Genomic DNA, 16,849 nt, shown 5'->3' with positions numbered 1-16,849 from the left:
TTACTGAGTTGACATCTCTATATACTGCCCCCTCCTCTCTCCACAGAGAAAAAGCAGAGCTGGGAAAGCACTGCTGTATTTCATACTACTGCAAAGATTGTATTTTTGTATTATAGTTGCATTTTATATTTTTAGAATTTGTGTAAGTTTTATCTGTAGATCTTAGAGAACTGTTGTTGTAACCTGTCCGGAGCCCTCGGGGACGGGTGGGTTAAAAGTTGAAAAATAAATAAAATAAAGACTCCGCTGGAACATCAGATGCTAATGCATCCGTCTGCCACAACAATTAGCGGCTCGTAACGGCAAATCATCCCAATTACATGTGGTTTGCTGCGCGTGCTTTAATGTGGTGCCCTGGTTAACAACAGAAATTACACTCAGTGACCGCTGAAATCAGAGCAAAGTTCACGCAGCGAAATGGCAGCATGCTAACCATGGCTGCTTCCCCCAACTAGATAATTTCTACTCTCATCTGTGGGGGAAGGGCTGAGAGAAACCCGAGCTGCAGACTTTTAAAATATATATGAGGGGCAGAGCCCGTTGCATTAAGGGATACAGGTGCTAGATTGAGGGTGGGTGGGGTAGAAGAACTCTGCTGATGGCCTCTCCCTCCCCCCAGGACCTGGAAAGACTACAGGCTGGAGGCCCCCGGGAAGGGAGCTTACCGACAGGGGCAGCTTTCATGCAGCAGGGATCTGCAGCCTCCAAGCCTCAGAGGGAAGTGGAGGAAAGAGGAGGTGGTCAGGGGTGGGGGACAGAAGACGATTGGCTGATTGCTGGACAATCAGGCAAACCAGTTGGAGGAGGAGACACTCAAGGGCAGGACAGTTGCCCTGAGCGGGTGTTAAGCGCCGAGTAGCACTTAAGCCATGAGACCAGCTCCTCCTCCAAGCCCTTACCAGAAATATTAAGTGGAACAGATGTGCATGAAAATAAAATTCTTATGTTTACTAATTCAACAAAGCCAAAGAGAGATCTTAGTTTCCTAAATCACTGAAACAGGTAATGGTTTGCTAATTAACAACATGCAAAAACAATTGCTGGTAGTCTCCCTTAGTTTCACTGTAAGAATTTAAATTAGGTATTAATTAATTAATTAAATTTATATACCGCCCTCCCTTGTGGCTCAGGGCGGTTTACATAGAACATAGGAGAACATAAAGATAAATGCATTATAATTCAGAATAGCATCAACTGAACAGTAATAACAGTCGTTTTGTAACAATTCGTATTCACACTAATGGTAGCGACATTAACCCTTTAAGTATGCCGCCAAAAGGTTGGTCAGTTCAGGGTTGACTAGGATGAAGAAAGTCCAGGCTGTGATCACTGGTTCCAAAACTTACACTCGCTCTTAGAAATCTTCTAGCCCCTTAAAAATCTCTAGGATCTAAAAATATTCGAGAAGCCTTTGTTATGAACCTTACTGACAAGGCTCCGTGGAAGCCGGCACACATATGCTTAGTAACTTGGGATATATTTTATGAGAAGGTATTATGTAAAAGAACCTTATCACTAGATGCTGCAAGTTTTAAATACGACGGGAAAACAGTTTCTTACGGCTGAAAAAGTACTGAAGGGTCATATTTAAGCAGAATGGATATACTTGTTCTTCGTGTTACCTTATTGATTTTTAACATAATTCAGTGCCATTCGGGGAAATCTGCAATTCCAAATATGCTACCCGACTGCAGTTTCAGTCAGTTCCCAAAATTTAGTGCCCTGTAATTGGCACTGACATTTAAGCATCTCTCTTTGGAGAAGCCATTTGGATTATAGCAAAAGTACGTATTGCCATATTTTAGAAGGCATAAAAGATGAACAGGCATTTCTGTTTGCGATGATGTATGAAGCGAGGTTTTCTCCTGTCAGCCTGAATCTCATCTTGCAGTCAAGACAATGATAAGCAGCCAAATGAGTAAAGAGACGCTGGCTTGGATCCAGATGAGATCCACTAACAGAAAGCGCTTCTGTTAGGGAACTTCCCCCACCTGTCCCCTTCCCATTGCAGCCCACTGATCCCCAAATGCTGTTTCTGGGAGACAGGGAAATCACCACCCCCAACAGCTTGGGAGCAAACCAAATCTGGAGGAGGCAGATTTTGCTAGCAGAAGAAGAAGAGTTAGTTTTAATACCCTGTTTTTCACTGCCTGAAGGAGCCTCAAAGTGGCTCACAATCGCCTTCCCTGCAATGTAGGCGAGGCTGAGAGACCTCTGACAGGTCAGAACAGCACTATCAGAGCTGTGAAGAGCCCACGGTCGCCCAGCTGGCTGCATGTGGAGGAGCAGGGAATCAAACTTGGCTCGCCAGATTAGAAGCCACCGCTCTTAAGCGTGACACCACACTGGCTCCTGGAAATAAAAGCCAATGTTATCTAGGTGCCTGATAACAAAAGCTCCTACTTAAGTTCTTGTGGGACAGAAGAGATCCCACAGAACACTTGTATTCCACCCATGCATGCATTGTTCCAAAGCACAGAACCAAGCCAGGACATGTTTCAAGGGTAAGGGCATGCAGCGTCATCCCCCTTATCGCCAGAGATGGCCGTTGATCCACTCTCGTCAATTGACTCCACTCTGAATCCTGTCTTGAATTTCAAAGTAGGCTTTGCAAGAGAACCTGCCCACCCCCAGCTGTGAATCTGGGTGCTGAAGACGATATAGTCGTATTCACAGTGGCCACAGAGCATGCCCGTGGAAATTTCCCCGTCACCATTTTCCTCTGCCACCAGGCTTTTTTGGGGGGAGGGGGGGAATCAGTAAAAGAAATGGGACCGATGTAGCAGTTCCCAGCTTTTATTCTAAAAAGTTGTCTTTAGCCCTTTTGGTTACAGAGTTGAAAGAATAAATGTGTGGTTGGGGGAGGGGGGGTGTCCAACACAGTATTTCTGCTGACGCAGGCCTTCTGTCTATGAAGTTTGATATCCGGACCGCTCCTCTCTTGGGGCAGCCCCAAATGCTACCCTAAATCCCTCTCCTGGAAGAGAGGGATGCTCAGAGGCAGGATGATCTGGGCTGCTGTGGGACGATGAAACGTGTGCTCCAAAAGCTGAAAAACCTTGTGCCTGTGGAAACACTGCCTTGGATCCACCCCAACACATCTCCTCAAAATGCAGCCCAAAGGGCTAGAAACCATTATTAAAAAAGAAAACGAAAGGTGGAAACTTGTATAATGTTGAAACAGTTTGTTACAACGTTGTAGAGCTATAGCTAGTACTGATTTTTTTTTAAAGCCCCAAATAACCTCTTGAATGAAGGGACAGTCTCTGCAAGGTTGGCTTATCTGGAAGGAGGAGACAGCAAAACACACCCCTCCAAAGACTGTTACGCTCAGCTGGTTCTGACAAGCTGGAGGTCCCTGGCCCACGAGAGGTGCACCTAGCCTCAGCCATGGCAGGGTCTTTTCAGTCTTGGTCCCCACCAGGTGGAACGAGCTCCTGGAGGAGACAAGGATCCTGTCGGAACTTGCCCACAGGCCCTGTGAGACAGAGCTCTTCCACCAGGCATGTGGGTGAGGCTGGGCTTCCAGTAACATCTAGACACCCCCCCCCCCAACACTCTCCCCTGTAGCATCTATACTCTGGCAACCAACCATAGGAGAGTAAGGTGGAAGACGCTTGGCACTAAGGACCCATATGTTACTTTAGATTTTAACAGTTTTATCCAGTGTTGTCTTAAGGGGAGGGTTCACCGTCCTGAGACGGCTGAGTCAAGAGGGGCGGTCCTACAAATCAAGTTGTGAAGGAATGAACGAACGAACCAAGATGTAAATGTACTGCACTCCTCATGGTATTAACTGTCTTTTAACATCTCTATTATCTGTTGCCTCTGATCTTGAGAAAGGCAGGATAAACCATACCATCCATCGCCAATAAACAAGCTCCAAGGGCTTCCACTTGAGAAAGGCGTCCAATCGGCAGCTTTCAGACTCCATCGACTGCAGCAGCTGAGGGAGAAAAGGAAGAAAAAAGAGAGAGTGAAAATTCCTGCCTCATTAGCCCTCTGCAACAGCAGCACTAAGACCTCTCCCGGGCTTTGTGCGAATCTACACCGCGGCAGCTACAATTCTGAACCCAGCCCCAAGATTCTGAAGACACAATTTTGTTAGTTTGGCCCAGAGGCAAATTTGACTCTGTATGGAACTAAATTATGGTGACCAGATTTTAACATTGGTAAAGCAGGACACCATTGACCGGGGGGGTTCTTGATTAAAAATTTGGTCTATATGGAGCAACAAAATTTTTTCATAGAATGCATAGAACGCAGAAACAGTATTGTAATACATATTTTTAAATTTCAATATAAGTGCAATTTGCCAGGTGCCCCTCCAAAAGTGGGACAATCTGGTCACCTTAAACTAAAGGCCGGCTTGGATCTCACCTAGATTTGCGTGGGAGCAGTGGGGTGGGCGATTTTTGCCAACTCTGCCCCGCCCCAGGCTGCCCAAAATACATCCTGAAAAGCTGAGCATGAGGGGTAGGGGGAGGACTCTCAGGAATATCTTAGTGGATGGGGTTGAGAGGTCTCCTGCAGGGGATGGGGTCGGCATAAATCATCCCCACCACTGCACCTGCTGAAATTTGGGTAGGATCCATGCCGTGACTCTTTTGAAAAAGGAAAATCAAATCTTTAAGATAAGGTTAAGTCTAAGGAATAAATGGAATGCTAGAATACCAAGCAGAGATTTCAGTGAGGCTAAATCATTTCTTAGACATTCATTACAGAAAGGGAAATTATAGAGGTAAACCATTGCCAGTAATCTAAAGGTGAACCAGGCATTTGAGTTGTCATCAGATTTAATAACAACCATCAGTTTTTACACTGAGAAACTGTGGTTTACTAATGAACAGGTTACTTGTCAGTAATATTAACCTGTGTATTTTCAGTTAAGTGTGTGGTCTCCTATACTCTTTATGTCTTGCTCTGAACTTTGACATAGCTGGGCTCTTTAATTTAAAGGTTGCAGATCAAACGGAGTATCGTGGCCAGATAATCGGAGGTGATGGTACCGCTTTAGTCTGCTCTGGTTCAGCCTCACTTGGAGTACTGTGTTCAGTTGTGGGCACCACAGTTGAAGAGGGATATAGACAAACTGGAGCGTGTCCAGAGGAGGCAACAAAGATGGTGAGGGGTTTGGAGACCAAGACGTATAAGGAAAGGTTGGGGGAGCTTGGTCTGTTAAGCCTGGAGAGGAGACAACTGAGAGGGGATTTGATAACCATCTTCAAGTATTTAAAAGGCTAGCATATAGAGGATGGAGAAGAGTTGGTCTCTCGTGCCCCAGAGGGACAGACCAGAACCAATGGGATGAAATTAATTCAGAAGAAATTCCTGACAGTTAGAGCGGTTTCTCAGTAGAACAGGCTTCCTCGGGAGATGGTGGGTTTTCCATCTTTGGAAATTTTTAAACAGAGGCTGGATAGCCATATGATGGAGAGGCTGATTCTGTGAAGGCTCAAGGGGATGGCAGGTTACAGTGGATGAGCGATAGGGTTGTGAGTGTCCTGCATAATGCAGGGGGTTAGACTAGATGACTCAGGAAGTGCCTTCCAACTCTATGATTCTATGATTCTAAGATCCCTTCTTTATAGAAAGAAATAAAAAAATTATTAGATTGCACATTTATATACAGCTTTAGGGCTCCAAATGTATTATTGGAATCTGCAAATGGGAAAGTGGGACCTGATGATCTTGAAGAAGCTTCCCGAATGAATTGAACTGGGAACCTCTGCTTCACAGCTCATGCTTTTAGCTGACCTACCATGCTATATATGGCCCGGATCCTACTGAGGCAATAAGCCTGTATCTGGATTGTTCCGTTTTGGACTGTGAAGCAATACATCATGGACTCCCCCACTCACACCAAAAAAAATATTCTGCATCAAAAACTATTATGGCAGGAACAAGGTACATCCATGCTGGTCAAACCAATGCCTGCTAAGCCAGTGGTTCTCAACCTGGGGGTCGGGACCCCTTTAGGATTCGAACGACCCTTTCACAGGGGTCATGGCAAGGCAAGCAGTTTGGATGGGGGAGCACCATCCACACAACAGCCTTGCGGGGTAGATCGAGATAGAGCATTTGACTGTCTGGAGCAGTGGAAAAGAGCGAGATTAGCATAGTGGGACAAGAGGCAGAACTGAACTGAGACCCCCCCCCAAAAAAAAATATATATATATACAAATAATGAACAATGGATCTTCACGCCATTGGTCAGTTTGGGTTTAATTTCTGTGAAAGAACATTTGCATAATTCTATGGTTGGGGGTCACAACAACATAAGGAACTGTATTAAAGAGTCGCGGCATTAGGAAGGTTGAGAACCACTGTGCTAAGCAGTCTGCAAAAGTGTGGCATCCAGGCTACCATGTGACAGCTGGCAACCCCAGAGCAGATCAATACGTTGCAGTCAATACAGCCACTGGTCAACTGCAAGTTCTGCAAGGGAATGGCACTACAGACAGAGCCCATCCAGGCCTTTACTCCTGCCAAGAGTCAAGAGCAGCTTTTTTCAACTTTTTCACCGTTGAGGAACCCCCAAAACATTATTCAGGCTTCGCAAAACGCCAGAACTGACACGATCATGCAGAATATGGTGGGGAAGCTGTGTACACGCCCACCTGTGTAGCTGTGTACACACCCACCTGGGGCCCCTCCCCTTTACACCCCCTTCAGGCGGTCAACATGACCCTACATCAGCGGTTCTCAATCGCCCTAATGCCACAACCCCTACAGCAGGGGCAGCGGTGATACACACACACACATGCGCACCCGCCGCTGCTCCTGCTCACTGAGGCGCTGGCCTCCTCCATGCAGCCTCAGTGATCTCCGCGGCTTCCGTGAGCATCGAGGCAGCATGGAGGAGGCCAGCGCCATGCTGCCACTGCTGTGACCCCCGGGAACGACCCCTCGAGGATCGTAACCCCCATGTTGAGAGCCACTGCCCTATATGGTCATATCACCCAATAAGTGTTTAACAAATTTTAAAAAATATATTAAAAATTAATTAACCCTTCCAGGGCCCTCAGGAAACCCTAGAATTTCATGAGACCCTGCTTGAGAAAGGCTGGCATAATCAAATAAACTAGTTCCAGATAGGTTTGGGTCAACCTTACAAAGCGGGAAAATGTCGGGCTGGCTTCTTCGTGCCCACTTTTCCACGTAAGACAAACAAGTCAAGCAGACCTTTCCCCTCTACCATCCCCCCAGCCCTCGCCTTGACAAGTGTCAGGTCTTGCCACTTCTGGCATTGCTAGCTGTCTCACCAATAATTCAGAAACTGAATATTTTTTCTTAGCTGTAATGCTTTAAATTAGGATGACAGTGCTGAATCTATTAAGGGAGGGGGGGGGGGAAGCCCCGTGGCAAGGCTAAAAACTTGTTAGAGAATCTGAAACAAGTCCCAAGCGGCAGGAGTCACTGGGATCTTAAATTATTAGGAGCTGGTTAGGTTTCGAGAGTTTATTTTTACACTTCATTATAAACACACACACACTTCAGCCTTGCACCAAGCAATATAGCTGGGACCAGGAAAGAATTTGAATAAATAACTGGAGAGTAACAAAACCCAAGGGTGTTTTCCATAGAAAGACCTCCCTTCCTCTCTAATTTGTTCAAGCTGTCATTCCTGTCTTTTCTAACGCAGCGTAATGTTTTGGCAGCTCTCCCAAGAGTTGCGATCTGGGGGGAAAAAAGAGCATCAAATATTGTTTACAGCCAGAAGCTCTTAGAATATTCATTTAGGGCATCTCCAATTAAAATTCAATCTGGGGGGGGGGGAGTGTCAGATGCGCCACATCTATGCTAGGTCTTCTGAAATTTTTCGGCATGGTAACGGAATGGTACGTTTTGTTGCAGATTGGCATAGGGAGGGATGGGGTTCGGTCACTTGTGTATAGCTTCTGGGCCAAAAGAAAGGTGAGGGAAGCTTACAGGTATACAGGGCCCAGGTGTCACAAAGCAGCTGGCTTTCTAAGAACCCGCTTTTCACTATTATTTATTTTTTCGATTGCGGCACTGCCCCTCCCTGCAAGCGGGCTCACAGCGGTTTGAAATAAAACATAGTTTACGTTTATTCAGTTTATATCCCGCCCCTCCTGAGAAGTCAGCTCAGGGCAGCTTACAACTAAAAAGACAAGTAGCCTTTATAATAGTCCATAAAAAAAAAAAAATCTCCCCCCCTCCAATTAAAATATAAACCAATCAGCCCAGACCAATAGCAATAACAAGATGGCGGACAAAACCCAGAAATAACTCCCCAACTCTCCCCCTTGCTATCCATATCATGCCATATGGTAGTCAGATGTACTAGTTTGACATAGGGCGGGACCCACAGATCAATCAATCAACCCCAGGATCTCCCCCCCCCCCCTCCCAGCCTCAACCAAAAGCCTGGCGGAAGAGCTCTGTCTTACAAGCCCCGCAGAACCTTGATAGCTCCATCAGGCCTCTCGGCTCTTCTGGGAGCTCGTTCCACCAGGCAGTTGAAACTGATTATAAACCCCCTCAAAATGCCCACTGCTGGAGATGATGTAGACAAGATGGTAGGAAGCCACCCCAAAGCAGCTTACAAACACCTTTCCCTTCCTCTCCCGGCAACTGCCACCCTGTGAAGTAGGTCGGGCTGAGAGAGCTCTTAAGAGAACTGCAACGAGCCCAAGGTCACCCAGCTGGCTGCATGTGGAGGAATGGGGAAGCAAACCCAGTGCTCCAGGGCAGTGTCTCCTGCTCTTAATCACTACACCACATGCTGGCTCTCAAGGTTAAAGTTCAGCTGCTGCCCAATTATCTCCAAACTAGAATACAACTAAAAGAAGCAGTCATTGAACAGAAGCGTATGGCGAAAGCTTTCCTACAGAATCGCTGAGGGCCGGACACGACTGAACGGATAACATCATCATAGAATACACAGATCCAGATTTGGGAAAGGGGAGGTGGATCAGAGCAGGACTTTGCCAATTTCACTGTATTCCGGCCCCTGACCACAGCATTCCAGGATTTGGTGCCACCACTGCATTTTGGCAGGCGAGAGGCTTGCTGAGCATTCCCAAAAGAGATTAACAGTGCCTAGAGACAGGCAGCCACACTGGCCTCGATGCCTCCAGAGGATCTGTGCTAGTTTCAGAGGCCTTTGTGTATTCCTAGGGAAGCCAAGCACGGCCTGAGAATCCCCACAAGCTATACTGCTGCCCTTTCAGGCATCACTAGGTTAAAGACAATGCTGACCTGATGATAAAACAGGGACCGAGACTAGATTTGAGGACCTCCAGGTTCTGGTAGACTTCTCATTCAACTCTTCTATCCACATTCCTTATAATCCCCTCTTCTGTTTATTTTATTTGGGACAAGGTGACTGTAATGGGATGTAAGTAGTATGTGATGTAATTCAGAATCTAAGTCTCTGCTCTCAGGACAAGATAACAAACTGAGCACCTTGTCACTTGTGGGGAAACTTGAAAGCTTGAAAGCTCACACCTTGAATAAATCTTTGTTGGTCTTAAAGTTGCCATTGGACTCAGTTTTTGTTTTACGACTTCAGACCAACACGGCTAACGACTTGAATCTATCTTGGCAGACTTCAAGGAATGCTGGGAGAAGATGTGGGTTGTGCAGGCTATCAAGGCTACTTGGGGCCAACTCTAGGCATCGTTTGGTGTAGCGGTTAAGAGTGGTGGTCTCTAATCTGGAGAACCGGGTTTGATTCTCCATTCGTCCACATGAAGCCAGCTGGGTGACCTTGGGCCAGCCACATCTCTCTCAGAGCTCTCTCAGCCTCACTCAACTCACAAGGTGCCTTTTGGTGTAGTGGTTAAGAGTGATGACCTCTAATCTGGACAACCGAGTTTGATTCCCACTCTTACCAATGCAACCCGCTGGGTAACCTTTGGCTAGTCACAGTGCTCTCAGAAATCTCTCAGTCTCACCTAGCTTGGAAAGTGCCTTTTGGTTAACCCAGAGTGGTGTAGTGGTTAAGAGTGGCAGCCTCTAATGTGGAGAACTGGGTTTGATTCCCCACTCCTGCATACACAGCCAGTTGGGTGACCTTGGGCCAGTTGCAGTTCTCTCAGAGCTCTTTCAGCCTCACCTATCTTGTGGAGAGAGGAAAGGTAGGCGATTGTCAGCCATTTTGAGACTCCTTCGGGTTGTAAAAAGTGAGGTACAAAAAAACAGCTGCTGCTTCTTCCCTGGGCTGCAGATTTTCTTGGGACTGGAGCACCTGGCAGAATAAGCGAATGCTACAGTGCCCTGGGAGGAGCCTCTTGTGGCGCAGAGTGGTAAGGCAGCCGCCTGAAAGCTTTGCCCATGAGGTTGGGAGTTCAATCCCAGCAGCCGGCTCAAGGTTGACTCAGCCTTCCATCCTTCCGAGGTTGGTAAAATGAGTACCCAGCTTGCTGGGGGGTAAATGGTAATGACTGGGGAAGGCACTGGCAAACCACCCCGTATTGAGTCTGCCATGAAAACGCTAGAGGGCGTCACCCCAAGGGTCAGACATGACTCGGTGCTTGCACAGGGGATACCTTTACCTTTACCTTACAGTGCCCTGGGAAGGTTCCATCGGCATGCTGGAGTGCTTCGGATGACGCACCTCTGGGTGCTTCCGCTCTTCCGTAAGCAAACATTAGATGTTTGACTGAAGCTTTTAGAATTCAAGACGCCGTCTCTGCCTGATCCGGGAAAATAAAAGCCGGCTGTAGCCTAAGGGCCTTTTGTGGCAGTCGATATTCCGAGCACAAAAAGCACAGGGCTCTTTGCCCATTTGTCATGTCACCCGGCCCAAATGTCTTTCCTCGGGGATGCGTTTCTGTGGCGAGGGGACTGCATTTCCCACCAACGACCGTGATCTATTTTTTTTACCGGAGGGGAAATGAAATTCTTCTCCCTGGATAACGTGTCCGTTGAATCAATTCATGATTTCATTGTTATTTTATTAAGGAGTAAGCCTTCCAATGCGGCATCAATCCTGAGCAAAATGCTCTCTTGGTCTTCTCTTTAACGAGTGAAAAATATCAGCAGTGGCCTTTCCCTTCCCTGCAGCAATGTAAACCTTTTTCTCCTCTTATTTTCCCGTCTTCGGCACTGAAGCGTAGGCCCGTTGGCTGGTTTGGAATGGGGCCAGCGGCCTCTCACCCTGAGGTGATTCTTGCCACCCCAAGCCCAGTTAATAGGTTCTGTGCAAACTGGATCCTTTCGGAAAGGGTCGCTGAATGGGACTCCCACATTTCAGAGGCAGCCTAGGGCTCAATCTGCACGGAGTTTTTATTCCAATCCCAGGTCGATTCAATCCCTGCCGTCTACGCTGAATGCGATCTCCATTTCGATTTGGGGGGATTAAAATTTTTCATCTGCAACAAGCAAGTCTAGGAGAACCTCATCCAAGTCCCTCACATGGCCTGGTGGTCTATAACAGACTCCCACCACAATACCACTATTATTTCCTACTCCTTTTATTTTTGCCCAAAGACTCTCAGCTGAACTCTCATGCCCAGACACATGTATCTCCTCACAAGTATATACATTCTTAACATATAGTGCTCTTCCTCCCAAGGCAGTCTGTCCCTGATGGGCTGTGCGCCAGTTCAAAGAATTCCTAGTTCCTGGTTGCAAGATTAATTCTTTTAAAAGTTTAAGGTGACTGTGCTCCAAAATCCACACTTCTGGCAGCAGAGATTTGCCTCATTCTGTGAAAGGCTGCTTGCTATCGCATCTTGGCTCCCCCCCTCCCCCCGCTCGCTTGCAGATTCAGCCCCTGTGAGGTAGGAGAGGCTGAGAAATCAGCATGGGAGGCAGTTCTCTTAATTCTGGAGGATGAAATCAGGGGTCCTAGTCTCTGCTCATCTTGCCCTCCCCCCCCACTCGCCCACTCACAGCCTCGTCCAGATTTGTTTCTGTTTCAAGTCGGGGGTGGGGGGTGGGGGGAGCACAAAGACTCGGCTTCAAATCGATCTGAATTCAGCAGGATCGAAAACAAGGGGAAGGAAACTCAGTGCAAATTCACTATTCATCTAAGTGCCAGGTGCTGAGAACCGAAGCCGGCTGGAACACCTTGTGTGCTTCCTGCAGCACCTGAACGACGGCCTTTGGACTAAAGCAGGATTCGGGCGGTAGGCAGCATCGTCACAAGATCGACTTATTCAACAAGTGAGCCGACGGCATTGTTCCCTAACGGCACGAGGGTGAACGATGCAAAATCTAAGAAGCGGTGGCAGATTGCCTTAATGAAACTGTGCAGCCCTGGGCACAATTTATCACATAAACACATTTTACAGGTGGACCTTGAAAGGTCAGCGGATGTAAGATTCTGAAATCGCCAAAGAACTCATTTAACACTGAGTGGCCAGAAATGAAAAAGAAAAAAGAAAAAAACACGCGGCGGGGAGGGGAAGAACACGTAACTGTGTATGCCTCGGAAATATAAGATGAGGTCAAAAACCAGTAAATCACACGTGGTGTGTCCTTGCAAGATATGACTATGCTGTGTAGCTACATTCAGGTTGCATCCGTGTAGTACAGCATATGCTGGCAGGGGCTCATGGGAATTGTAGTCCATGAACATCTGGAGGACCACAGGTTGACTACCCCTGTACTAGGGTATGGAGGTCAGGCACCATATCCAGAGCACCATGCTTGATGGGGGTGCCACCGGGACCCATTAAGCTGCTGTGGGCAGTGGAAAACACACACTGCCCCTGATGTCCACCCCAGTGGGCTGAAGACAGCTCAGTGATGCGCATGCTGGCTGCAAGTGGCTCAGCCCCTACAAACCACTAACCTGAGGCTGGTTGTAGTGGCTACTCATGATGGTGTGATGCCCACCCAGTGTGAACTCCCACGGACTTCCCTCTGGAAGTGTTTTTTCTGTGTCTGAGTGGAGTTCATTAGAAAGTCCATTAGTTAAGGTCTTTGCGTCTTATCTGATGAACTGCTGGGAGGAGCTTTTAGAGCTCCCATGCTGTTTTATTCTGGTGTTTTTGGTCAGAAAAAAACTTGCTGATGAACTCCACCCAGTCACAGGAAAAGTGCTTTCTAGTATCAGTCAGTCCCCTGAGAGAACGCCAGATAAGGACAGGAATGTGATGCTAATGAATTCCACCCAGATACAGGAAAAGCGCTTCCTTGTTCCAGTCTCCCAGATAAAACAAGTCTGTGATGTTATCCCCCAGGAAGTGAATAAATTCCCTGGCAACTATTCACACACACCACACTTTGGCACAGCGAGATTCCCATCTTGCTGTGTCCTACCTCTGAAGATGCCAGACACAGTTCCTGGCAAAACGTCAAGAGTCTAAAACTTCCAGACCACAGCCACACAGCCCCAGAAACCCACAACAACCCAAATAACACCAGCTGGCAATAGCCCTCTCACACACTACTATGCTAAAGAGGATCCCCTTCTGAAGCAATTGCTTTCAAGATTAAAGTGGATGCTGAACTTCTCCAGAAGGGGCTTGGCGTGACTTTTCGGTTTTAATTGAAACACAATTGCTGCTTCACTCTATCAGTTCCACGTTTCTCCTGTCCAGAACTAACTCCCTCACTTACAATAAATCAGAGCAAGTCACGTCATGGGGAACATTCCCGCGAAAATTTGTTCTCGGACTCATTAAAGGCAAGGCAATGTCTCCTCTGGTTAATTTCAGAGCCTTTCCGTGCACTCAATATGCCTATCTTTTGAAGGATAGCAAAGAGACAAGGCAATTTGGAACATCCTCCAACCACAGGCATATTTACAGTGAAATGTGCTAGCTTTTTCCCTCCTCTGCAGTGCTGGGTATCCTTCAAGGTAACCTCAGACAAAGCATCTGAGCCTGACACAATTCTTTCTGAATAGATCCAAAACTGTCTGACACTGAACTCATTAACTGGAGCTAAAGCCACAGTCTGAAGTCACAACAATGCCGTGTAAAGTCTTTTATTAGAACAGGTGCGTCCTGCCTTCCTCTCAGGACTCAAGGCTGCTTACCAATACGATGTTGGGCTGCAAAACTGAAAAAAACAACAACCTTGAAACCCAAGGATGTGTAACAGGCAACCTACAGTGCCCACTCATCTGTTCCACTTAATATTTCTGGTAAGGCCTTGGAGGAGGAGCTGGTCTCATGGCTTAAGTGCCGCTCAGCGCTTAACGCCCTCTCAGGGAGGCCACTTTGGGGGTGGGGGGGGGGCGGGTCAGCATGACCATATATGGTCATATCACCCAATAAATGTTTAACAAATTTTTAAAAATATATAAAAATTACTTAACTCCCACCCATTCAGGAAACTTTCAGAGCTGTCACGAAACCCTATAGCTTCATGAAACCCTGGTTGAAAAAGCCAGTTCTATGAATCTGGCGGAGAATTTGCTGCTTTTTAGCCCTTGCCAAAAATTCTCCAGAAGAAGGCATCCTGACATGCTGGTTCAAAGAAACGGGAGGCCAAGGAGCCCTCGTCTGCACCTCTTTAGGCAGGCGTTCCAAAAAGAACACCTACATCATCACTGAAAATGCCACGGCCCAAGCTAAAGGGGAACAGACTTGGAAGAGGGCACAGCAAAGAAGTTAGGAACACAAGTGGTGCACAGCTTCTTGACGACACAAGATGTGAAAGGCTTTAAAGGTAAAAATCCTCCCAAATCTAGGTGGTATCGCCTATTAGGACATTATTTATTTATGAGATTTCTATAACTGCCCCTCTCAGCACAGCTATCTTGGGTGGTTTACAACAAGTTATAATAAACAATCTACAACACCTTTTGTGTGCCTCTTGTGGCGCAGGGTGGTAAGGCAGCTGACATGCTGTCTGAAGCTCTGACCATGAGGCTGGGAGTTCGATCCCAGCAGCCGGATCAAGGTTGACTCAGCCTTCCATCCTTGCAAGGTGGGTAAAATGAGTACCCAGCTTGCTGGGGGGTAAAACGGCAATGACTGGGGAAGGCACTGGCAAACCACCCTGCATTGAGTCTGCCATGAAAACGCTAGAGGGCATCACCCCAAGGGTCAGACATGATTCGGTGCTTGCACAGGGGATACCTTTACCTTTACCTTTAACACCATTTGACAACATTAAAACTGTTACTTATTAACTTCTATGGCTCACTAACATCTATGACCTTCCTGTCGCAAAAAAACATCTCCAGAGAGAGACACCCAGTCGGGAGATTGACAGGCGGTGAATAATCTGGAGGCTGCTATGACTAGGACTAAAATGCTGCTGATTACTTATGTTTTTAGTATGTTTTAGACTGCGAACTTTATTATTATTCTACTGGTTTTAAATTATTTTTATTATTTCATCTGTATGTAAACTACCCTGAGCCATATGAGAGAGCGGTAAAGGTAAAGGTAAAGACATCCCCTGTGCAAGCACTGAGTCATGTCTGACCCTTGGGGTGACGCCCTCTAGCGTTCTCATGGCAGACTCAATACGGGGTGGTGTGCCAGTGCCTTCCCCAGTCATTACCGTTTTACCCCTCAGCAAGCTGGGTACTCATTTTACCGACCTCGGAAGGATGGAAGGCTGAGTCAACCTTGATCCGGCTGCTGGGATTGAACTCCCAGCCTCATGGGCAGAGCTTCAGACTCCATGTCTGCTGCCTTACCACACTGCGCCACAAGAGGCTCATATGGGAGAGCAGTATACACATTTAAATAACTACATTTCAGATCACTGTAGCTGCCAGGTTGCTGATTGAAGAATTCCCTTTTTAGTCTAGAGGGGAAGAGAGTTGTAAAGGAGAGCCCTTCTGAGGGCGCTCTAGCAGCTTGCTAGCCTCAACCGAACACCAGGTGGAAGAGCCCTTCAGAACTGTGGCAGGTCTTGAAGGGACCACAGCACTTCTGGGAGCTCATTCCACCAGGGGACAGTCCACCAAAAAGGCCTTGGTTGAGTCCAAGTGTACATCTCTCGGGCCAGGGATCACGAGCATGTTCACACTGGCGAAGCAAATCACCCTCCAGGGAATATAGTCAGGCGGTATGCCGAGCGCAATCCGCTCATGGCCTTGAAGGCCTTATTGTGCAAGCTTTTGAGGATCTTAGAACCCTTCATCAAACTGGACGATAACAAGATTTTTTTTAAAGCTTAAAAGGCATATGATGACATGGTCTGACCTTGCATGCGTTCTTGGGGAGATGCGCACAGGCAGTTAGCTTCACTAGGGCTGAGGTCTTGAGTCACAGCTTGGCTGAAGTGAAAAGCCAAAACCTTAAGCAAACAGGTGAGCAGTGTGAAGCACAGATGTTCTATATTCCAAGTGGCCAGGTCTGAAACCAGCAGTCCCCAACTGTTTTGAACTTGCAGGCCCATTTGGAATTCTGGCACGGCATGGAGGGGGCAGTAGCAAAATGGCCGCCACACAACAGCTGTGGCAGGAGGCAGAGCCAGCCACAAAACTGTTGCCACAATTTAACTTGGCCAACCCACCGCAGATCCCTGTGCTGCGTTGGCCGCTGCCATCAAAGCAACGTTTTAAAAAATCTGCACAGCTAATCAAATCTCCAGTAGTCAATCAGAAGCCTACCTGGCCCCACCCACTTCCTAAAAATACCTGGAGGTCATCAGAAAAAGTGCTGGTGGGCAGCGCATAGGGCAGGGGTAGTCAACCTGTGGTCCTCCAGATGTTCGTGGACTACAATTCCCATGAGCCCCTGCCAGCAAACGCTGGCAGGTTGACTACCCCTGGCATAGGGGACCCGATCATAAACTACAGTCTCTGTATAATACTAAAATATTTCCCTCATTGTCAAAAAAAAGTTGACTGCTTCCTTGAGGGCCAGACAATATGTATTTATATTTATTTATTATTACATTTCTACACCGGCAACTCCCGGACTAGCCGGCTCGTGGGGGTTCACAACAGAACCAAACCATT

General features: G+C 47.2%; 1 protein-coding gene across 2 annotated transcripts in view; it reads right to left on the bottom strand.

Annotated features, from left to right (window-relative positions):
- The window catches only part of TEDC1 (tubulin epsilon and delta complex 1), a 46,468-nt gene that overhangs the window by 10,659 nt on the left and 18,960 nt on the right, over positions 1-16,849 (bottom strand). For both annotated transcript variants that reach the window (XM_077332275.1, XM_077332276.1), the window contains exon 6: positions 3,860-3,946. In XM_077332275.1, coding sequence (XP_077188390.1) covers positions 3,860-3,946 — 87 coding nt within the window. The remainder of the gene's footprint in view (positions 1-3,859; positions 3,947-16,849) is intronic.

This window comes from Paroedura picta, chromosome 4, assembly GCF_049243985.1.
Source record: "Paroedura picta isolate Pp20150507F chromosome 4, Ppicta_v3.0, whole genome shotgun sequence".
NCBI lineage: Eukaryota > Metazoa > Chordata > Lepidosauria > Squamata > Gekkonidae > Paroedura > Paroedura picta.
This window is presented reverse-complemented; position numbering and strand designations above follow the sequence as displayed.